The sequence below is a fragment of the Molothrus ater genome, chromosome 10 (genome assembly GCF_012460135.2).
Source record: "Molothrus ater isolate BHLD 08-10-18 breed brown headed cowbird chromosome 10, BPBGC_Mater_1.1, whole genome shotgun sequence".
NCBI lineage: Eukaryota > Metazoa > Chordata > Aves > Passeriformes > Icteridae > Molothrus > Molothrus ater.
In genome coordinates this window covers 19,000,221-19,024,288 of record NC_050487.2, presented here as the reverse complement: position 1 = coordinate 19,024,288, position 24,068 = coordinate 19,000,221, and the positions used below count along the sequence as shown (strand labels likewise).

General features: G+C 42.8%; 1 protein-coding gene across 1 annotated transcript; it reads left to right on the top strand.

Moving 5' to 3' along the window:
- Positions 1 to 1,521: 1,521 nt before the first annotated feature.
- On the top strand, positions 1,522 to 24,068 carry MFN1 (mitofusin 1). Its single transcript, XM_036388433.2, has 18 exons — positions 1,522 to 1,640; positions 2,276 to 2,397; positions 3,227 to 3,362; positions 4,378 to 4,540; positions 5,192 to 5,316; positions 6,723 to 6,831; positions 9,120 to 9,227; positions 9,878 to 10,031; positions 10,155 to 10,222; positions 14,463 to 14,584; positions 16,037 to 16,163; positions 16,439 to 16,543; positions 17,597 to 17,699; positions 18,662 to 18,891; positions 19,336 to 19,491; positions 19,981 to 20,177; positions 21,748 to 21,882; positions 22,575 to 24,068. The coding sequence occupies exons 2-18, from the start codon at positions 2,283 to 2,285 to the stop codon at positions 22,642 to 22,644; spliced, it is 2,223 nt and encodes a 740-aa protein (XP_036244326.1). The 5' UTR covers positions 1,522 to 1,640; positions 2,276 to 2,282; the 3' UTR covers positions 22,645 to 24,068.

Here is a 24,068-nt window from a genome sequence, read left to right as displayed (position 1 = left end):
TTATTTTCTATATGGAAAGTTAATTTTCCTCAAATATCTGAAAGGGGGAATGATGGTTCTCTGAAAACTCTGCTCCTGCTGATAGCGCAGAGGTGGAATGGCACAGCTGAGCTCTGGAGAGAAAGTTGCTCTGGGAGACAGAGACAAGAAGTGGAAAAAAAGGCATTTAAAAATCCCCCAAAATAAATAAGGGGGCTTAAGAAGTGTGTATATTTGTGTAGACCAGCACTGTGTCCTCGGCAGGAAAGGTGGTGTCCTGTGCCAGCACAGAGCCCTTGTGACACTTGCTTGTTGACATGAATAACTTCATGGCTGTCTCTGAGTTGGGTTATTTCTGATCTCTAAAATGGGAATCAAAACAATCCCCCGCAGGAATGCTGTGAAGCCACATCATTCCAAACTCTAAAATGCAGCGTCTAAACAGGAAATGTATCCAAGGTCATTTTAGGCTGGATTTTATAAATGAGGGACTAATGTTGGTATTTTCTTTTTACTGTCAGGTAAGTAAATGAAAGTGCACAGGAGTAGCATGTCTCATTTTAAAAGGGAACAGAAGTACACTGCTGGCTTCCACGTGATCTGCATGTTAAAGCAAGAAAGTTACTAAGTAGTAGGAAAAATAGGTAATGAATAAAAAAATAGGTAGTGAAAAAATAGGTAGTGAGTCTGCATGGAATGTGGAAGGCTGAAAGGCATGGCTGAGCGTGCCAAGGACAGGGACGACATTTGGGTTATTTGGGTGAAGTGGAAGGTGAGTGCTCTGACCTGGCCTCAGATCCCTCACCCTGGAGCTCGAGCTGCTCATCTCAGTCCGGAGAGGCAGAAATAAACTCAGGACAAGCACTCTGCCAGTATTTATTATTTCTCTCCAAGGCAGTAAGTATCAAATTCTGGTTGTTCACTGGTACCTGCAAGGTTCAGCTGTTTAAGGAACAGCATTCCAACAGAAGCTATGCAAAATCATGAGATTGGTTTTGGTAGTGTTTTATATTTGTGAGAGACGTGTATTTGATTCTTTGCTTTTCAGACTAAGTCTGAAACCCTTAGTTTCAATGTGTGAACCCTTAGTTTCGAGGGGTATTTTCCAACCTTAACAAATCTGTGTCAGATTCCTGGACCATATTTCTAATTGAGCAAAAGACCTTTTTTATGTGAAAGACTGTTGACTCCAAAACAAAGTTTACATCCCACAAATTATTGCAAGATCTTAAAATACAGTGGATTAATAATCTTCAAGTAACGTGTCCTCTAAGAATGCTGTTGTCGCCGATTTTCATTTTGGTTCTTGCCCCGTACCACATGCCTGAGGTGCCGGTGCTGTTTAACTCCTGCCAGCCCGCGGCGTTGTCACCGTGCGGGCTCTGACCGAGCCGCGGTGCTGTGGGGGGACCCCCGGGGATGATCCCGGTGCCGCCCGGGCTCTGCCCCCGGCCCTGCCCGGCTCCATTTCGCGAACTGCCCGCGCTCAAGATGGCGGCGGCCGCCCTCAGCCCGCACTGAACATGGCGGTGCCGGCGCGGAGCGGGGTCATAGGAGGAGGAAGGGGAAGTGACGCCCCCCCCGTCCCGGCGGCGGCGGTCACGGGCACGGCCGGGGCCAGCGGGGCTCCGTGAGGGACAGGGGCCAGGACTGGGAGCTCAGTGAGTGACTGGGGCTGTGTCAGGGCTCCGTGAGAGACTGGGGCCAGCGGCGGTTTCGTGAGGGGCCGGGGCTGAGCCGGGGCTCCATGCGGGACCGGGGCCGAGCCAGAGCTCCGTGAGGGACCGGGTCTGAGCCGGGGATCCATGCGGGACCGGGTCTGAGCCGGGGTTCCATGTGGGACCGGGGCCGAGCCAGAGCTCCGTGAGGGACCGGGACTGAGTGAGGTACCATGAGGGGCTGGGGCCGCCGCTGCCCCTCGGCCTGACCGCACCGAGCCGGGGCTCCGGGAGGGAGCGGGGCCCGTCCTCACTGGCCAGCGGGACAGCGCTGAGCCGCGGATGGTTCAGCCGCGTTTGACGAGGGGAAAGCCTCGTGTTTCCGGGACAGATAGCACCGGATCAGTTCGAACCTGCTCCCGAGTTTCGCCAGCTGCTCTTGGCGCTTGTGGGGAGGAGAGGGGAGCAGAGTAAACAGCTCAAACTAAGCTTACTGCCCTTTGGAGTTTCGAGCTTTGATTTGGGGCTTCAGGCGTTTTTGTTTTGTTTTGTTTCCTAATGGCTATGTGGGCAGTGTATGAGTTTTAATGAGCTGGGTGTCCGGAGTGTTTGGTCACTTGATGCACCTTTCCTTGCAGCTGCAGCATGGCAGAAGCCTCTGTCTCTCCACTGAAGCACTTTGTGCTGGCCAAAAAGACCATCACTGCCATCTTCGACCAGCTGCTGGAGTATGTCACTGAGGGAGCAGCGTTTGTGGAAGGTGAGCTTTCCCCTTAAACACGAGAGCCTTGTCCTTTGTTCTGAGTATGTTTTATTGCAGCATAATGTACCTTATGTTATCTGTTACTGTGCTGTTTGTATAAACGTGCACCTTCAGAAATAGTCACATTTTTCATTTGACACTGGGGATTTTTTTCATCTTGTGCTGGAAGGAATGCCTGGCATTGCTACATACCTGAAAAGCTGAGTAACTCACATGCATTGGCAGCCTGGTCTCTTTTCCATGGGGGTGAAAGCTTAACCACTCTGGTTTTATAGTTGTGTGGCGGTTTGTTTTGCACAGAAGGAGGGACAAACAGGTTCTCCCATTTTCCAGCAGAAAGGTGCATCAGTGATGCAATGCAGGGAAACACTGGTCACACCCTCAGAGCCACGTTTAGCAGCGTGGTATGTGTGGGGCCACACAGAGCTGGTTGCTCATCATCCCAGTGAGCTCTGTGGGGGCAAGACAGCCCAGCTTTGCTGGTACATCCATGGGAGGGTCCTGGCTTTCTTTTCTGAAGGAAGCAGGTGTCCCACAGAACTGGGCACGTGAGCCCATCAAGCTGTGTTCACTGGGTTAGCCCATCAGTGGTTAGGTTGGTGATTGATCTGAAGTGATTTATGTCATGATTTCACCAGTGCTTGTGGCAGAGCTATCAAATGATAAGGGCTGGTATCAGTGTCTGTAGTGGGTTTTTTCTTGTTTTGTTCAACCACTGTAATTAAAATTTGTAGTTGGCATGTTAAGTACTGATTACTTACAGCTTGTATCACAGAACACGTTCTCTGTATGTGATTGCTTTTATGTTTTTCCTTTCTGTGTGTAGCCACATACAAGAACCCAGAGCTTGATCATATAGCAACAGAAGATGAACTAGCAAAAATACAAGCATATAAAAACAAGTTGGCAGTCATTGGAGAGGTGCTCTCACGGAGACACATGAAAGTGGCATTTTTTGGCAGGTAATGAACGAAATTGCCAGTACTTAATTTCATTTTTTTTTTTGACTTAGGTATGTCAGAGGTTGTCCTGTTCTCCACAATGGCTTTTGGGTTTTTTTAAGGTGGTGGTTTTGTTTGTTTTAATCTTCTTTCATTTTGGTTTTTTTGGGGTTTTTTTTTTTTGCTTTGGACTGTTCCTGCTTAGGATTTTTTTTGTATTTGATTAGAAGTGCTGAAGAACTAAACTTGGAGCTGTTCATCTATAAGCAGCTGAAGAGAAACAGAGATAGTATAGTTGCCTGGTTGGTTGTAACATCAGTCTGATACATCTGCGTGGTGATTTTAAGGATAGCAGTAACAATGTGATCTACTAGTCCACTTTGCTTCGGGAGATTGATTTTTCTGTCCGTACATTTAAACATGTGAATCTTCATGGTTCTAAAAATTCTGTGATAGTATTGGGAAAAACTTGTACAACAGTGGTCTTGCCTTCATTTTGCTAAAAGTCATTTAGTTATTTAAAGACAAACTGTAAAAAGTTCTGAAATAAAGAAATTAGTTATATCTCAGCCTTTTCAAAATTTCAAAAAGTTAAAAATTGAGTACAAGCTGTGATGTGTGTTAAAAGTTTCCCTTCTGCAAAGGGAAAAAGTTCTGAGCAGGACAAAAGAGAGCTCGACTCTCTCTCTGGCATTTTGAATAAATTTGTGAACTGTTGTACAGTGAGCGCTGAACTTTTTCTGGAAGTAGTTCAAAAATGAGTTACAGTCTGTGTAACTTTATGCTGTTGTGTAATAGTTAAACCTCAGATATTTCTGGGTGAGGGGTAGAGGGTCAGTGCAAAGTAGGACACTGCTGAGGGCTTCAAGTTGTTGCAGAAGGTGGAGTTAGTGACCAGTTCCTCTGAATGAGCACTCCCCACTCTCACCTGGCTGGAGCTCTGTACCCAAACCAGCTTGTTCAGCTGGTTCAGCACAAAGGTGTGTTTAATGCTGCTGTGCTCTGCTCAAAGTACTTCTGTTTTCTATCCCTCTAGAACAAGCAGTGGGAAAAGTTCAGTCATTAATGCCATGCTGTGGGACAAGGTACTTCCTAGTGGGATTGGCCATACAACAAACTGCTTCCTCAGTGTGGAAGGGACTGATGGAGATAAGGCTTATCTTATGACAGAAGGATCAGATGAAAAGAAGAGTGTCAAGGTACATTTCTTAGATGATTTCATGCCAATTTTCACAAGAACTGACTCTTAAAGAGTGTTTTTTTAAACAACAGTTTAAAGTCCAACAAAAGTATAAGGCTCACTCATTCTGCATTTTTAAATTCTTGTTTAGGAGGGAAGAGCAAACTAATGGAAGTGCTCTGCTGCCCAGTTTTCTTGGCTGTTCTAGAGAAACAACTAACGTGTGTTGTTTCATTGTAACATGGCATGCATTGGGTGATTGATTTTTACAGGACTCAGTAAGTCCTGTTACCGATGAAGGATTTGGAATGTGCCCTTCATTCGGACTGATGGTGCTCATCTTAGTGAACTGTGTACGCTGCTTTGTTAAACCTCTGAGGCAAATTCATGATGATGCTCAGTAGCACACAGTCCAGCCCTGTAGGGAACATTTTTGGCTCAAAAGAAACTCTTGAAACTGAGTTTCAAGGCACAACTTGTTCTTTAGCTGCTGGTGAGTTGAAGAGCTTAAAGAAAAAAATCACAGCTATTCACCAGAATAAAGTATGAACTCTGTTACCCTCTTCAAGGTAGATCCTGTCCAAGTTTGCTTGAGAACTGAATTAGACTGGTTTACAGCCCTGTTTGAGGTGCATGTTCATGTCTGTGTTCTCTTTGATGCTCTCCCTAGACAGTCAATCAGCTGGCTCACGCGCTTCACATGGATAAGGATTTGAAGGCTGGCTGTCTCGTCCATGTCTTTTGGCCCAAGTCAAAGTGTGCCCTGCTGAGAGATGATTTGGTTATAGTGGACAGGTATCTCTTCTGTTTCAGTAAATATTTTCTTAAGGATATTAGCCATTACAATGCTTAGAAAAGAGATTGGTTTAGATTCAAAATTCTTGAAAGGCTTTTTTGTTTGAAAGTACAGAGTTTGTTCTTTTTTATGTACTGCTTGTCATCACCCTCCTGTTTCTGCCCTTGTAGCAGTTGGAACAGACGAGTGTCTTGTGACTGAGCTGAAAAAGGGAATAGCTTTTGGCTGAGGATACTCTACCTTTAGAACAAGCACTATGGAAGCGTGAATAGGGTTGTTGCAGCAACAACCTTTTGCCCATTTCCTTTCTTGAAATGCTTCAGACTGATCATGTGAAGTATAAACAATGTGGACTTCATTTTTAAAAGCTTCTGATATGAGTTGCAGTGCCTACATACCAAAGTAATGGGTGACCTCAAAATGTAGTTTTGACTATGTCAGCTGAGTGTGCCCTGTGTTAGGCTGGCATTTCCTCTGTGTTGATGTGTTTAAAGAATTCTGGAAGTGGTTGTTTTGTCCGTGCTAAATGCCCTTATTTCTGGCCACTGCATTAGAACCTACAGTAGCTTTTCAAACCTTCAGGTGATCTGTACCTGACACGTAAATCAATAAATAGTGAATTTGTGAATAATACACACAGGTGTCAGTGAATTTTTAAGTATGATTTCTTCAAGAAAACAACACTCAGGAGTGTATTCTAATAAATTGCAGTGGTTTTTGTTCCATCTCTTGTACTTTGAAATCACTGGGAGTTTGTTATTATTGGATCTGTACAGCCTCTGTTGCTATAGGGAAAAGAAAAGAGCATATATTCTGAGAGAGCAGGTATTTGAAAAGAGCAACTCATCCTTTCACTGTTAAATGGAGAAAATTTGAACCACAATAATTTAGGTGTTGCAAACATGACTTAATGCTTGTATTCCACTTAATATTCCACTTAATACTGTTTTTTAAACAGATAGCACTACAGTTTTAACTTTATTTTGGTTTCTTCTTAAATCTCTGCACAGCTTACATAGCATATTGCTTTAAATTTGGACTTTATTAATGAAAAAAATATTTTATGAACTACAGTCTCTTCTGATTAAAATTAGGATCCGAGGAGGGGAACCATTGTGTGAGGCTGTCTGGGTTTCTGATGGACTGCCTGTCACTTCACTTGGCAGTTAATTATATGTACATACTTACTAATCAGAAATTGCATTTTGGAATGAATAGGTAGTCTAATGATCAAGTGTCTGATAAATTCCAGATGGTAATTGCCTTGTGCAGTGTTTATCTTAAGTTTGAGGTAGGCATCAGCCTCGAGATACAAACCTCTGTAATTTCTTGCAAGGCCCTTAGGCATTTCCAATCTATTTTTATCAGTTTATAAATAAGAGTTTGTTTGTTTTGTTCTCAACAGCCCTGGCACAGATGTCACTACAGAACTGGACAGCTGGATTGACAAGTTCTGCTTAGATGCTGATGTGTTTGTCTTGGTTGCCAATTCTGAATCAACTCTCATGAACACGGTATGATATGCAATGATTTTATGCTCCTTCTTCATTTAAATATTCAACAGTTCCATAACCAGAATAGCTGAGACCTTTACAGAAAGTGAATCACTGCACTTAGGTCTTGTGAATAGGACTTGGGGGTGGGAGGCAAGAAATAATGTATATCTCTCACTAGGAAACAGAAAACAAAATTTAAATTTCTGACTGGCTTGGCTTTCTCTGCCTTGGGCGTCATGATTGTCCTTTCCAGTTCAGTTGTGTTTTTGATAAATGGATGATGGAGTGCTTGTCTTGCCTTGCAATTTGTTGGTATTTGCTACCAACAAAAGAAGACACTTGTGGACTGAAGACACTCGTATTATCAAAGAAATTAAGGAGTGTTTCATATCCAAAAATACTCCATAAATTCAGTAAAATACACAAACTGGGTGAAAGGAGTTGAATTCCTGTCTTGTTCCTCTCTCAGGAGAGGGTGAATTCCCTTGGCACACCTTGTGCTGAGGATGAGTGCTGCAGGTTCCCTCAGTGGGCTGTGTTTCTTCTGAAGAAGGTGTGAGCAATAAGGTTCTGTGCAGTGTGGAGAGCTGAAGATATTTCAATGTCTTTGTTCTGTAAAGCCTTGTTTCAGGAGACAGAAGAGTTCTCTGAACCTTGCAGCCTAAATATTGGAGGACTTGTAAGAGGAGGGGAACATTTAAGGTGGCCAGAGCAGCTGTTGCAATAATCAAAATACAAGACCAGAAATTTGGTGTAATTTTGTAGTGATCTCCAGTTTTGACTAAACTAAGTATTGTGGATGCTGACAATAAAAGGTTTCCAAGCTATTGCCAGTGTGACTGCCAGAATGCAGAGTAATGCTACTGAGGGGATTCCTGATGATTTTTATTAAGCCCACTGCAGACAAATAATATGCTCTAGTTGTTCTGAGCATGGTTCTCACCTGAAAGGTATGAACTTTCTAACTGTTGAGACAATTTTTAGTACAATAAAGAACTTAGTGTGCAAGGACAGTATTTCTTTGCATTCTAGCAAATTAGAATGGTTTAGTAGAAGTCTGAGAAGAATGCAAGTTTAAAAACTTTGCATTCCATCTTCTGAGCTGAGTCCACAAAGAGTCAAATACAAGAGATGTAATTTAGAAGAAAAAGAAAATTCTTAAAACATTCCAGACAAAGGATTTGGCACTACTGTGGCCATGTCTTCTCTGTTATTCATGAGTGGCACTTTTAGGCTTTTAGTATGGACAAAACCTGTAAGTTGTTTACATTATGTGTATAACATAGCTGCTGGGGCCTTTTAATTAAAGGAAAAAGAAAAATTATTTCAGTGAACATCTCACTGCTGTGTAGATAACAAAAGTTATCCTGCAGATAAAGCTTTTGACAACTAAAAAGTTCTCGTCCTCCTTAAGCATTGTTTTTGCCTCTTACCTTAGCAGGTTTGAGAATATTTGGCCTTATTCTACCACACTACCAGAGATTTTTTTGGTGAAAACATGATAAGCATGATTCTTCTACTGTTCCCTTACAAATTCTCCTCAAAGTTTTGATTTCTTCAGCAGTGATCTGGATTGCACATGCTTATTCCCAGCTGATGGAGAATAATGGGTCCCCAGTGCTGTGTCCAGGATATGTTGTGGTGTCCTGCTGCAGGCTGGAAAAGTTTATGGCAGCACAGAGATCTCTTCTGTGTCAGCTTTGCTGAGTGGGGACTCCCTCCATCACGACTTACCCATTATGACTCTGTTAACAGCAATAATGGGTGGTAGGTGCAGCCAAGAGACCTAAATACACTTTATTTTGTTAAAGTAAGACATTCATCAATGACTTTTTTTTTCTGTGTCTCAACCATATGTCCTCATGCAGGAAATGTTATTTCTCTGTAGCTCAAGCTGATGTTACCTAGCTGAGGAATAGTTAGATGATATTATCTGGATAGAGAGCTAGATTTGACAGGGTTAGCAGGAGCCTCTTGGTAGTTCAGGTAAGGGAGATTTCATTGTTTTAGTCAGACATTAGTGTTTCTTGAACTATTTTGTGGAAGTTTTCTTAGTTTGTATTTTTACCGATTTTTAGGGAAAGTTGCAGTGTCTTTGACTAGCACTGGCATCAGTTTTAAGACATTTGATGACTTTTGAACTACCCTAAGCCTGTTATGTGCTGAATATCTGTGGGCTTTTATACTGATGAATTCTTTATAATAAACTTATAAAAAACTGGATAAACATCAGAATCTGTTACAGAAGAATGCATGACTCTGGTTTGGATGTCTGGGAAATTTTCTGTTTGTGCTTTAATTTTTAGGAGAAACATTTTTTCCATAAAGTGAATGAACGACTTTCCAAGCCAAACATCTTCATCCTCAATAACAGATGGGATGCTTCTGCATCAGAACCAGAGTACATGGAAGATGTGAGTGAATTGATGGCTCTTACATGGGTTGACAGTTAATTAATATGTACTAATATGGAAACACCAGCTCTGTCTTATTAATTAAAGGCTAAGTTAAATGGTCAGAAAATGGAAATAACCTATTCCTCATTCAAACCAAAAAGTAACTTGCAATTCAAATGACAGTAATGCAGGCAATTAATAAAATGGGAGACTTCTTTGGAACCTTTTTCCTCCACAGTTAAGCTTGTTTTTATCTTTTTGTATTACCTTTTGTTTCTGCAGTGATAGTGCAGCCTGAGGGCACAGTTTATAAATTTATACCTGCATAGAGTTAGCAGGGAAGGTGCAGTGTTGGATGGGAGCAGTTTGGATCTTCAGATCCTGCCAACAGCAGCCAGCTTGCAGTGAGAATTATTTCTCCATGCTGGGGAAAGAAGGGTTTACCCCAGAAACTGGCTGAGATCTCTGACTTACGTAAATGCACTTGTACAAGGAGGTATTGCTGTGTCCAGGTCTGTTTAAAGGAGTAAAAGCAGCTGCTGCTTCTGTAGGGTTGGCAGGCATCTGCTCTCAGAGGGTGGTTCAGCATCTGCTTCTGCCTCTGATGTTGTGATGTGCTCACAGCTCAGCTTTTGCCTTTTGTTCATGAGCTTTTTGCCTTCCCGTAGGTGCGCAGGCAGCACATGGAGCGCTGTCTGACGTTCCTGGTCGATGAGCTCAAAGTTATTGATCCTGTGGAAGCAAGGAACCGCATCTTTTTTGTTTCAGCAAAAGAAGTTCTGAGTGCCAGGACACAAAAGGCCCAAGGAATGCCAGAGAGTGGTGTGTAGCAACTCCTGCTTTTCCTCAAATACAGAAAAACACCATAAAACCTGATAAATGTGTTAAAGATGCAGTCCCTGCTGTGAGGTACTGCTGTTTCCCTTACAGTGTGTTGTTTCACAGGTGGAGCACTTGCTGAAGGATTTCAAACAAGATTCCAAGAATTTCAGCATTTTGAGCAGATATTTGAGGTATTTATGATGGGCTTTCTAAACTGCCTGGTTTTTGTTGTAAAGGTAGCTTTTCCTTATGCTTAGCTTAATTATACTGAGCATTATCCATATTAGCAAGTGGAGGAGTATAATGTATTTAAGCCATCTGCAGCTTTGCCTTTTCTGTGGGTTCTGTTCATACCTTCTCACCTTGAGTAGCAGGTAGTTGTTGGAAAGGAGAACTATATCAGTGAGGGAAGGGACCAAAACTCATAGCTCATGTTCTGAGATCTCAGGACCAATATAGTCTTTGTAAGAAGAAATTATGGTCTTGAAACTTATGCATCACTTACAGCCATGTGCTGGTGAATGTTTGCAGTAAGAAATTTAGTTTCATCAATGTAAATCTAAAAAATTACTTTCATTTCTAAAGCCAGAGTTTTGAATCTATCACCATTATGTACCTCTTAGCTCTGTTCTGATCATTAACACTCTCCTTGCATCCTTTGTGCTGTACAGAATCCACCCTTCCACCTCAGTTTAGCCATTATTCATAGCTGGAGTTCACAGTTTCTACAGAAGTAGGACTGGCTAGACAGTTGAGTGGTTTCTTTATTATAGGATCCATTTTACTTGCTAAATTTGATAACTTTAATTAACTAAAGCCATTCTTGGATATCTTAAGGAAGCCTCTTGGGTATCCCTCAATGGTTTTGTATATGAGTATTTAAAAAAAAAAATCAAACTGCCTCTGAAAAGTCTTTCTTGCATTACAACAAATCCATTTAACCTTAGCAGAACTGAATTATGTAATCATGTGTGTATATGAGAAAGGCTTTAAAATAATAGCTTGATTTGGTCTTGCATAAGCAAGAAAAAGTCAGACTAAATTTAATCCTTATCCACACTCTTCTGATAGGTGACTGAAGTGTTGAAATGATGGGTGCAGGGTACTGGCAGGGCCTGGCCATGAGAAATGACATTTCTTGTGTCTCTAGCTGTAGTCAAACCTGCATGTTTTTTGCAATTTTTGTCCTCAGAACCATAGTAGGAAACTTTGAGCCAGCAGGAAAACAGTGGAAACTGAGCTGCTAAATCAGTTATTGTTCTTTATTGTATTTTGTCATGTGCTGTACCCAAAGCTTTTTTGACAAAATCTCATTACAGTTAAGCACTCTGCACTTAGAATATTTCAATAGGAAGATGGATGATGACTTATTAAATGATGTGATGCTGTGAGTGCTCAGCACATGTGGAAGTCAGAGGTCACAGACTCGAGTTGGCCACCACAATGAGAAGTATCTGTCACAGGATCACAACCATGACAAGTTTCTGTAGCACAAGGAACAATTCTGTGACAGCACTGCATGGCCTTAAATCAACCTTTTTTCTTTTTTCCCAGTGTGTTACATTTGCTGCACACCTGACTCTAACAGTGAGAATAGTGGATTCTGTAGTGTTTTTCCCTGCTCAGCTGTGTTTTGTCCTAAAATCATTATTAATGGCTTTAAATAGGGGTATGATCCCATAATTTAGAGAATGACAACTGTGCTGAATTAAGATTGCCAAAGCAATTTCAATTTTGAGCGCTTGCTGTTGCAGCCTCTTTCACATTCAAGTTTTGTGGCAGTTTTCTAAGTTACAGTGGAAGCTTATGTGCTTTTTAAAGCAAGGCTGAGACTGAAATGGCTTACCAGGTGTGAAGTTTTCAGGCCTGATACTCAAATTACTGTCACCTCAGCTGATAAAGTAGCTGACATCAGCATGCTGTTGTCATCAGTTCTGCCTGCCAGCTCTGGGCTCTGTATTAATGAGGAATCTCAGACTGCAGGGAGAACTTTCTGTGTGAAATCCTCACTGCTACCCTGCCTTGTGCACTGCCAGACCAAACTCAGATGCTGTGCAGCCCTGATGCAGCCTAAGCACTTTGCATTTACTGTTTCCTGACAGAGGAGCTGCAAGTCCCAGCACTGGGGTTACATTGCAGTGTGTGAAAAGGAAGGGATGAGAGCACAGATGCTTGTGTCTGCTCTCATCAAACACTGACTCCTCCTCTCCCTCAGTCTGTCTTGCCTTTAGCTCCTTGTCCTGTGCGGGTGCCCTCAGACTTCCCAAACATCTCTCAGTAATCTGTCACCTCACAGACCTGTCCACATGTGCCTTGTTCCCCCTGGCTGTATCTGCTGGGTTTGCTCCTCCTGGATTCTCTCACCCTGCTTTTGTCATCACTAAAATTGGACAGCTTTTCCCTCTTCTCCATATGGGCTGAGAAGAGGAACTGTTACTTCTCCAGTACTTCCACATTCCTGATTTTAGTATGAGTTCCATGATGGGAAAGCCTGTTCATTCCAGGACTGATATGAGCTCGGTATAGATAGAATCTTTTAAAAAATAAATCTAGAAACAACCCACCAGTGCTAGTTAGTTGTGATATGAGAAAAGCTTGGACTAATTTTGGAAGGCTTGTAAGGGTTATGTAGACTTTAGTGTGAGGGCAAAAATCATTCTGAAACTAGATGAAACATGTTTGTCTGCAAAGCACAGGGTGGTTGAAGTTGCTAAAAAAAAACTGGTGCAGGCATTACTAGAAACACTTGTAAGCAGTGGGAAAATTAAGATTTTAGAGATTCATGTAGTAGCTTTAAAAAGTGATGCTACTATGTCAGCTGTATTACAACAAAGGAAAGGAGAGGCAGTTTTAAAAGTATTGAATTCTTGGATCAGTGCTGGATTTTTTATACTAGGGAATAATAGAAAATGGTCAGTGTATTTTCCTGAAATTTTGCACTGAGGTACACAGAATGCCTCATTAAAACAGCAGAGAAATGCCTGGGCCCTGCACTGGGTGCAGTAGTGCCTAGAGGATATCCTACATAAAACCAACCCCACCATGCCTTAGGCTGGGGTGCTCCTCGAGTTTCTCAGAGTGCTGGCAGCAGAATTGCTGTGGGAAGCAGTGGAGGAGGGTGGAAGGGGAACTCCTGGCTGGCAGGGCTGGGATGAGGCAGTGCTGCAGAGCCTTCCCCAGCTCTGCCCAGGGATGGGGTACAGAGCACTCTGGGCACTAACAGTGTCCTGTGATGCTGGCACTGGCTAAGGTAACTGGTTTTGGTTAGACTCTTGAAACAGCTCATCTTGGTTTCAGTAAATACTTTGTACAGACTAACAGCCAAACTGCTGCTGTCTCCCTCTTATCTTTCCCCATCGTTTGACTAACCTTTGTGTTTTTCCTAGTGCTCTAACTTGGATTTTCTGATTGTGTTGTGAGTGATTGTCATCCTTTTATCTACCACATACTAATGTTGGGAAGACTCTGCTCTGTGCCTAGTCTAGCTCTTACAATGTGCTGATATTTAAAAAACTCTGGCCTTTCATTGCTGATTTCTAGATCTGCTTCGTCGAGGAACAGGGACTGTTTTACCCATTTTGTTTATTTTGTTTTCATCCATTATTTTTAGATAGCTGAGATTTGTAATTACAGCATATGCTAAGGTCATAGGCAAGTTTTCTAAAAGCCATCCAAACCTGTGCCATGAAAGGTGAATCCACAGATGGAGAACAATTTAAAAATCCCATTGGTCTGGTTTAAGGAAGTCAGCTGCTTGCTTTCTTCCCCTCAAACACAAGAGTTCTTCAGTCACTGTCCTGTATTTCTGAATTGCTCTTCAATGTTGAAGATTGATTAGAAATTGTATTGTTACTAATTTAACACTTCAATAACATGCAAACAAACTGATATTTTAAGGACGACTTAACTTTTATTTATCCCATGAGAAAACCCTTGTTTCTTATTCCTAATTGTATATTTTGTTCCTGGATGGTCAGTATTGACATGAGAATGTCAAATATATTGACAGAATTGTCTCTTGAAAGTAAGACTGTGTAGTGCAACAAATAAAACTAAAGCCAGGCCATATTGCTAGCATTCATCTTTGACATTTGTAATTCCAAATAGATGGTTTTGAAAATTTCCTGAAGAGATAGATTTATCTTATGTATTCATCTGAGTTTTCTTTTTTTTTTTCATTATTAATTTATTTTTAAAAAATGAAAACCTATGCACATTACTGTGAATGGAAACGAAGGCAGATTTGCTGCTGTAGATTCATTTGAGATTTCAGTTTCTGTTGTCTTTTGATTTCTTTATACTTTCTCCCTTTTTATTTCCCACTGGTTTAAGTTCATGGTAAAATTGGCAGCATGTGCTTTCTGACAGTGAAATTCCTGATGGTGTTGGCATGGAATTGCAGTAATGTGTTGTGGCTTGGGCCCCTCGCAGGAGTGTATCTCGCAGTCAGCCGTGAAAACCAAGTTTGAACAGCACACTATCAGAGCTAAACAGATAATAGATACTGTGAAAAACATTATGGACACCATAAACGTTGCAGCAGCAGAGAAAAGGTAGGTGGGGTGGAGGGCTGGTTGGATTTGGTTTGTCCAGATCATCTGAGGAGCCATTTCTGGGCTGGTGATTTTCTTGGGCCATTATGGACTTTAAAATCCACTTTTTCTGCTTGGTAAGAAACAGACAATTTCCCTGGTATGTCAATATGTCAGTCTTACCATTGTTCACTTGCTCACTCAGTTCTCTTCTTGGTCTGTAATTTCTGTACAGGGATCTTGGTTTACTTTGGTGTTCTTTGTTACTGATTTGCAATCTGTGTGTTTTCAAACCTTTTTTTCAGAAATAGTTAAAATGTAAAGTTTTTCTAGTGATATGTAGCATTTCAGAGATGATGTTTGGGCCTACTCTACTTTCTTTAACAGTTACAGTGAAGAAGAAAAGTGGAAGGATGCAGATGCTTTAATTTGCAAGTGATTAGAATACTGTAAGGAATGATATGAGCCCAAGCTAACAGAGGCTTGGCCTCTGGCCCCTTCCAGATTGCATCCTTAAATATCCTTATTCTCTCTTCACTCATGTAATCCTTTAGTGCTAATGATAGCAGCTCATCTGTTCTGTCTGGTAGCTTCATGTATCCTTTGAGGTTTGCAAATGTGTGCAGTTTTTCCTCACTTTTGTTGCCACCTTGTGTCTCTTGTACACAGTGAACTTGCTGTCACGATTAATCCTTCCCATCCATCTCCTTCCTGCCTGTCAATAATGTGTCTTTGTGTTTCAACAGACTTCACTGTGCTGTCAAACACACTCATCCCCCTGAATATGTCACTTTTTACAGACTGCCTGTTTACATACTGGCTTGTCTCACGTTGTCAGATCCCATGAAAACATGCTGTGAAATGTTTGAAAATACTCTGATATTCTGCTTCTTTCTGTCAGTTGAGTTAACCAAAATGTCTGTGGTGATGCCTCTTAGTTTGAATTGCTATTTGTTGTTTCTGGTGGCCCTTCAAGAGGAAATTGCTCCAGGTTTTCAGGAATTTTTGCTTAAGTGATAGGTCAAGGAATTCTAAAGAGACTTGTTCGTGACAAGGTTGGTTTCTGCCACATCCCCTTTGCTTTGCAGGGTCATCAGACCGAGTGGTTGAGTGCTGTTTGTGAGCAGCAGTTTGATCAGATTTACCCTTTTTGAAAATCAGGGTAGATGAGTTATTAAAGGCCTCTGATTCCCCACACCTTTTTTAGTTGTAATTATGTGACAGTACAGTGATGACAATTCTAACTTGAAATGCTGGTTTTGAGTTGTGTTTGCTCAGCCTTTGAATGCTTGTGCACATGGAGCTGCCATGCCCAGCCCTTCTTGGAGCAGTGCCTCTGCTTTGGGCAGCCGGTGTCACTTGGGGTTCCCCGGGGCTGCTCAGAAACCATCAGCTGGCTGAGCCTGGTTAAGGGCTTGTTCCTTTCCTGGGGGAATACATGGTGGTGATGGTGATTTCTTTCTGCTGGGTCAGAGTCCAATCCATGGAAGAGCGAGAAGATCAGAAGGACAGGCTGGACTTTGTGAGAAATCAGCTGAACATTTTGACAGAAGACACCAAGGAAAAGATCAAACGCGTCACTGAGGAAGTCGAAAACAAAGTAAGGAAAGGCAGTGGGAGCAACTTCTCACATCCAGGTGTGGCCTTCTCTCTCAGGCAGCTGCTTTTGCAGTCCACCCATCTCAGGAAATATGTTTGAAATGTCAGAACACTCCTTTTTCAATTAAAAAGAAAAGGAAAAATGAAAGCTTAAAATGGCAATCTTTGCTGAGTGTCGGATGATTGAATGATTTCTTGGGGCAGTTCATGCAGTTGTCTGTTCTCACTCTGGAAAAGGTAGCAGAAACATTTTATGCATTTCCTGTGTTCTTCCAGGTCTCCTCTGCCATGACTGATGAGATTTGCCGGCTTTCAGTTTTAGTTGATGAATTTTATTCTGATTTCCACCCTTCTCCTCAAGTATTGAAGCTCTATAAGACAGTAAGTTTTTTTGAATGGTTTGAAGCCAGACTCTTTGTCTTTCCCTTAATTTCTACTTCTGTATTTTCATAAATTGCTGAGATTTTGTGACTTTGAGCATTGCAGGATTTTTGCTTGCTGACATGTGCATATCTCTACCCAAAGCTAAAAAAGGTTGAAAATATTTTCTGCTTTGTTTTTGGAAGGAAATTAATTTTTTTCAACATCTTTTTAGTAGTAGAGTGGTTCCTAATTTCAAGTCTTCACTTCCAGTAAATAAGACTTTGCATAAATAATTTTCTCTACTCCTAAAATCAAATATATCCAAAAATAAAAAGAGCTTGCAAATACTCAGCGCTTTTAATAAAAACTGGTTTGTTTTTTTAATTTTATAAATTCCTTCTCAAACTTAGTGCTTTAAGTTAAAGCACATATAGCTATGTTTGCCCCTTGTGCCCAGACTTTGCTGGTGATGCTGACTGCCCTGGAGTCACAGAATGTTCTGAGGTGGAAGGGACTCACAAGGATCACTGAGTCCAGCTCTTACACAAATGTCTCATTTGGGGATCAAACCCACAACTTTGTTGTTAACAGCACCATGCTCCAACCAGCTGAGCTCATCTCAGGCTGTTCCAGCCTGGCTGATCACCTGGAGTGCTGCATTTTCAGGACAGTCTGTGCTGGTTTACCTCAGCAGAGTATCCTGAGCAGGCCCCCGTGGGAGTTGGTGGGATGGGTTTGTCCCTGTGCAGAGCAGTGGAATTGGCTCCCATCAAATGACACAGTAAGGGCTTTGCGGGGCAGTAGGTAGTGGTTTGCTTTGCACTGTCACAATGAAAAGTACAGACTTCTGTGCCTTTTAATGTTTACAGTCCTAGGGAAATCTCTCCCGTGTCACTTTAGTTAGGTTTTCAGTCCCAGTGTGCAGTTGGAAAGCATGGTATTTCCATGGAAACATGCTTTTCTTCCCACTGTAAATAACAATGCTTAGTGTGTAACATATTCCTGCCCCATATGATGTAACTGATTGGCTAAACACAAACTGATGAGCTTGTGTTCTTTGTGGCACTTCAGGAACTGAACAAACACATAGAAGACGGTTTGGGAAAGAACCTGGCTGAGCGCTGCTCCAGTGAAGTCAACCAGTCAATGCACCAGTCCCAGCAGGAGATGATTGGTAGGAGGAGGGAGCAGGAATGGTAACACTTCACATTTAAAGGAAGACAATCTAAGGAAATTCAGTTTTAAAAGAATTTTCCTTCTGATCATGCTTAACATTGATGCTATAAAGGATAAAAGAAAAGCCATGATAGACCAGGACTGAGTGTTTAGCCCAGTCCCCTGTTTCTGATACTAACCAGTAGGAGATGCTGGGGGAGAAGAATAATGAACCAAGGTAAATATAGCAATCCCTGTCCATTTTATGGACTTTTGAGCTCGTACACTGCATCTGGATTAATGGCTTAAGCAAGTAGTAATGGACCTGTCCTTTGGAAACTCATCTAATCCTTTTATAAACCCATTTAAAATTTGGCTTCAGTGAGAGACACACCAAATACACTAATTATTAGAAAGTGTTCCTGCAGTATAATGCTCTCCCTAGGTTCCTCCAGACCTGGAAAACAAAACAGTTTATTTCACAAAGGATTTGTACACTCCCCTTTTTTTTTCTTTGTAAGTAGTTAACTTTATTGCACATCCATCTCTATTGGTCTGTTCCTGGTAATAAAAGATTCAGAGTGAGGTCATGAAATTACATGAACCTTTCTGTCCTCTTAGGTCATAATGTTGTCTTTTCTGTATGGCACCATGGAACAGATGGATAAATGGATTTTTTTCCTTACTCCATCCCTATCTTTTGATCAGTGGTAGAGGTCTTTTGGTTTATTTGAGCCTTTTTTTCCAGCAGTGAGTTAATTTTCATGACTGTTTTCTTGTATTGGAGCAATAAATTCCCTGCTCTGTTAGGGTCAATCCTGCTGAAATGCCAGTGACTTTACAAATAAATAAATAAATAATGAACTGAACCAGTTTAGATTCTCTGAATTGATAAAGCTGCTCAGCAGTGCAGAGATACTGCTTGTGAATATGCTCTTCTTCTAATGTTAACTCAGTTTTACTATTTGTTCTTATTTCTAGAAAATCTGAAACCATTGTTGCCTTCTAGTGTTCAGGATCAGCTCCACTTGCTAATTCCATGCAGGAAGTTTGATCTTAGCTATGATCTAAACTGTCATAGCCTGTGTGCGGATTTTCAAGAGGATATCATGTTCCACTTTTCTTTGGGATGGACTTCTCTTGTAAACCGTTTCTTGGGTCTTAAACAAGCTCAGAAAGTACTCCAGGGATTAGCAGATCCAAACCTACATGTGAGTCCTTCAGAGCTTGGGCTGCTTTGTTTTACCTTGATGAGAATATATTGATTTTTCCTCGATGCCAATGCTATTTACATGCTTCCTGCTACCTTTCCCTAGATCCATTGTGAAATATTTTTGGTGTGGGTTGTTTTTATTGGATTATATTCAGGGTTAGAATGGAACTGAAAACCTCTTTTAAACTTTCTGCAGCTGTTACACAAGTTGGTTTTCCTTTGGCTTGAATCCTTTGAGTAGCCTATTCCATTTGTAATATTTGGATCCTTGGGTCAGAACCAGCCCCACACAGACCGTTTTTCTCTCCTCAGGAGTTTTGTGCAGATTTCACTGCTGAAGGGTTTCCTTCAAGTAAATCAAAACCTGAATATATGAAAATAAACCCCATCTGTGTAGTTCCCTGATGCTTTTGACTCAGGCTGCCGTGTTCCCATCTTCCAGATCCCTCGTCCTTTAGCCAGCACCCCGTCTGCCGCCAGCCTTCCCGCCTTAACTCCCGACAGCGTGCCCCAGGATGAGTTCATGGTCCCTCTGGTGTTGAGTTTAGCCTCGCTGACGTCCCGGACCTCCATGAGCATCATCATTGTTGGTGGAGTGGCAAGTAGCATATTTCCTGCTGGAAGGGGTGGCAGAGGCTGAGCTGCTCTGTCCTGCCTGGGGTGTGACACAGAGCGTGCCATGGACTTGACGCTGGGCCAGATGAGCCCTGGATACTCACAGTCAGTTCATAGTGAGAAACCAGGCAATCACTCTGAGGATAGCTGGGTGTATTCTCTGTGCCAGAAGTCTGTGTTCAGTGCCTGAATTAAATGGGGATCTGATGGTACCTCCTTCACTTTGAATTTAGTTGGAGCTTTGCTTCTTCATGAAGAGCATCAAGCTTCTGTAACCTGCACATTCTCTGTGCCATTGGGGACCAGCTCATGTTAATGTAGCTGTATCGCTCTGCAGCAATAATATGGAAAACATTAATTTCTTAAACAAGTCCAGTGAAAGGGCTGTGCAGATGATTTTTAAAAAATGGGCAAAGTTAGCTTTTATTCCATAGGGCACCTTATTTAAGCTAACGAAGATTTTGTTTTTCAGATTTGGAAAACCGTAGGCTGGAAACTGATCTCCTTGTCACTGAGCATGTACGGGCTGCTGTACCTGTATGAGAGGCTGACCTGGACCACCCGGGCCAAGGAGAGAGCCTTCAAGCAGCAGTTTGTGAACTACGCCACCGAGAAGCTGCAGATGATCGTCAGCCTCACCAGTGCCAACTGCAGCCACCAGGTGCAGCAGTAAGTGTCACACGGGCTGGCCCCTCACTGCCACAGGCATTGTGGTGTTTGTGAGGCTCCCCAGGGCGAGGTGAGAGATGAGAATTTGACTCCATGTTCTCAGAAGGCTGATGTATTATTTTAGGATATTATATTAAAAGAAATGAAATACTAAAACTATACTATAGAAAAAGGATACATCAGAAGGCTTAGCAAGAGTGGTAATGAAAGCTCGTGACTGACTCCTCAGAGTCCAACACAGCTGAGGGTGATTGGTCATTAATTAAAAACAATTCACATGGAACCAATCAAAGATGCACCTGTTGGTAAACAGTCTCCAGACCACATTCCGAAGCAATCAGGTAATTATTGTGTACATTTCTTTTGTGAGGCTTCTCAGGAGAAAAAATCCTGGTGAAGGGATTTTTCAGAAAATATCATGGTGACAGGCCATTGTCACTGGCCCTGCATGATGGCACCTCTAGTGTCCCTTGGCACTTAGTGGGAGGGGGTTTGAAGAGAGTTTAAAATGCCCACCTGGAAAGGCCAGTACCTGCATCTCCGTGTGGCTGTGTGTGGTGCTCTGAAGATGGTGACTCTTTGTCCAGCCCCTTACAGTAGAGACATGAGAGATCATTCTAGGGCAGGCTGAGTTGTTCTGCCTTTGGAGTCCCTGGAAGGATGAGCAGAGCTTCTGCCCCAGGGGCTGCTATGGGCAAGTTCTGAGCGGCCAGTCCTGGCTCTTCTGCACTGCAGGAGATGAACTTCACTTGCCTTTCTGAACTATTTCCTGAGCTACACAGGAGAGGTGTTCTGCACCCTGTGGGCTAGAGGGCGCATTAGCAGCCCTAATTTTCTGAAATAATATTAAATTCAGTAAAAACACATACTTCCAAGAAGAAGCTAAGGAAGTTAATCAGCCAGACGTTACTTGGCAGAGACAAGTGGGAAAGTGCTTTGGAAAGAGAAAACAAAAAAAAAGGAATAGTAAAAAGTTTTGCTTTAGTAGAGGAAATAGATCCATCCCTGTGTCCAGCAGCTCTGTGGGGACATGGAAGAGCTGCACTCAAACCAGTGCTCCAGTAGAGAGGAGAGGGTGCTTCACCTCCTGCATGAGAGCTTGGGTGCTGGGCCCAGGCTGGTAACTGGGTTTGTTTTCCCTTTGTGTGAGGAGGAGTCTTGGAGCAGGTTGGGTGGGCAGGTCTGGAGCACTCCTCCCCCTGCACCGGGCTCAGGTTCCTGTGAGCAGGGCTCTGAGTGTGGCACAGGGCACTGAGCTTGGCAGTGTGGGGCTGCTCTGGCACCTCCTGCCACAGCCAGAGCCCCATCTCAGACCTGCACCTGTTAATGTTCTGTGGAAATGGCCAGGCACGATGTAGGCATGGACTGAGTGCATTTGGTGTGTTGAGGGTTTCTTTTTCTAGTTTAAAAAGTACCCAGTTCTCCTGCTTTCTTCTCTTCTGTACTCCCATGCAGAAGGAGGCTTTGATTGCTGTGTCCTGCACACTGCCATGCCATGAGATTTTATTTCTTAGTTTTTTTTTAGCATAAACTTCTGTAAATCATGATTATAAACTTGTTCTCGTCTTAGGGAAATGGCCACTACTTTTGCTCGGCTCTGTCAGCAAGTGGATATTACTGAGAAAAACCTGGAAAAAGAAATAGCTAGGCTTTCCAAAGAAATAGATCAGCTGGAGAACATACAAAGCACCTCCAAGCAGCTGAGGTAAGTCTTGGTGTGACTGGCCACAAGCATCTCTTAGCCCTGCTGACTTCAGGGTGTTCAGTGCTTGCTGTTACTCTGGAGTTGAACTAGTTTGGTTCAGGTGCAGAAGGAGATGCAAAGATAGCCTGAGCTGTTCAGGCTATGTTAAATAAATGTATGCTGCTGCCTCAGTGAATCAGCTAACCTCCAAAAATATTATTTCTTAGATCATCTTTACCCTTGTCTCTCTTTAGTGGGGGAGACAGGCGTTTCACCAGAATTTTAGTCTCCTGTTGGTAACTTGAGGGTGGCACCTTCCCAAAGCCCCTCCCCAAGCAGAGCAGGAGAGCAGCTGTGCTCTTTTGAGTCATCCAGTGCAGTACTGGTGGTGCCAGTGGTAGGTGTTGGCAGAGGAGGAACTTCCAGCAGTTGGTGGTTCAGGGACTTGGAAGCAGCCTCAGCTGTAGTTTCCTTTCTACCTTTCCACCTCCTGAAAGGCGCCTGTGGCTCTGGGCTGGTGCCTGCTGGCCTCGGGCATCCACCACCACTGATGGTGAACATCTGCCCCCACACACCCCTTCTAAAAGCCTGCATTTATGTTTTCTTGGTGCTGGGGGTGTGAGTAGATGAATAGAAATGAAACACTGATATTGATCCTGCCTTTGGATTGTTCAGGCACTGAAATGAATCCCTTGCTTTTGTTTGTTTTACAGAAATAAAGCCATTCACCTCGAGAACGAACTAGATCGCTTCACAAAACATTTTCTTCAAAAGAGTAAATAAAACATCATTGTGAACCTTCCCGGTGCTCCTTTGTAGGGCAAAGTAGAGATTTTACAGGTGACACTTCTATTCTATGAAAATGATTTATATTTTTAATGTTACTCTGGTGACAGTTGCTGTAAAACTTGGACTCTGATGGTGAACCAAACAGTAGAGCTGTGGTACTCTTGAGTGTTATGTTCGTTTTGCAGATTTTGGGTTAAAAATTACCTTTGAACACTAAGTTTTTTGGGCACTTGACAATAAAACCCCAAATCCTCACTGGTTTTCATGAGTATGCAGCAGTGGCAAGTCTCACTTCCTGGCATCCAGGACCTCAGACAGGAAAAGAGCTTAGCCCAGCCTCCTGCTTTCAGCTGCTTAGGAATTGTCCAGGGATGGAGGGTGCTGGTTTTCCATGTGGATGTGACTTTGTTTAGTGAAGGGAAGTACAAACTGTGGCACTGGAAAGAACTCTCGAGATGTTTGGAAGGCAGGTGCCAGTGTGTTAGGCAGCAGTTCCTCTTGAAAGGGCAGCAAAGGGGAGGGTGAACTGCACTAAGGAAATGCAGTGGGCTCAGGGCTCCTCTGGCTACAGCCTTGAGCCAAGAGGGCACTGATGCCATGGAAGTGAACCTGTTTCTGGCAGGGGGTAGAGCAGTGATGTGGTCCTTTGCCTGTGAGCACGAGGCTGGAACCATGGTCAGGTGCTGAGCTCAGGGGTGTCGCAGCCCCAGCTCACAGCAGGGTGTGCTCAGATGGTCTGGGCACGGTTGGTGCAGATTGAGAAGGGGCTCAGGGTGCCAGGAGGGACCTGCAGCTCCTGTTGCTGCATTCAGGGAGCAGGACACGGTGAAACCCCATCCCTCCCTTCCAGCCCCTCTGCTGGAGAACAGGTCTCCTCTAGGTCAGACTCCAGGCTGCTGTGATGGAGTCCTTGACCTTTGCTCAACTACAGCAAAGCCTCTTTAACAACCTTCTGCTGTTGCTGACTGCAGTCATTCAACATCTACTTTTTTCTAACTAGACTTTTAAAAATTATTTTAAAAGAAAGGCCTTTTCAGAATATTTATATATTTTTATGGCAGTGTTAATATTGACTAAGTTAAAGATTGAGCTCTAAGGTATAGGAGTTTGCTATTTTCAAGTAACTAAGGGCTGTCTCATCAGGAAATAGATGTAAGATGTAATGCTAGAGGCATTAAGGGAAGACAGCACTTCCACCAGTGTGTTCAGGTGTTTGTTCTGATTGTGCATGGGGAGTCCTGGGGGTTTGAGGGAAAGTGTGGAATCTGCCCCTGAGAAACTGCCCAGCCTTGGTGTGGTGAGGGCAGAGCTGTGTATCAATGCTCTGTTTGTGGAGCATTTGTATTGACATTTGTATCAAGATGAAACTTTCAATGCATGTGTTCTACAGTTATTTATTAAAAAAGTCCTACCCCTGT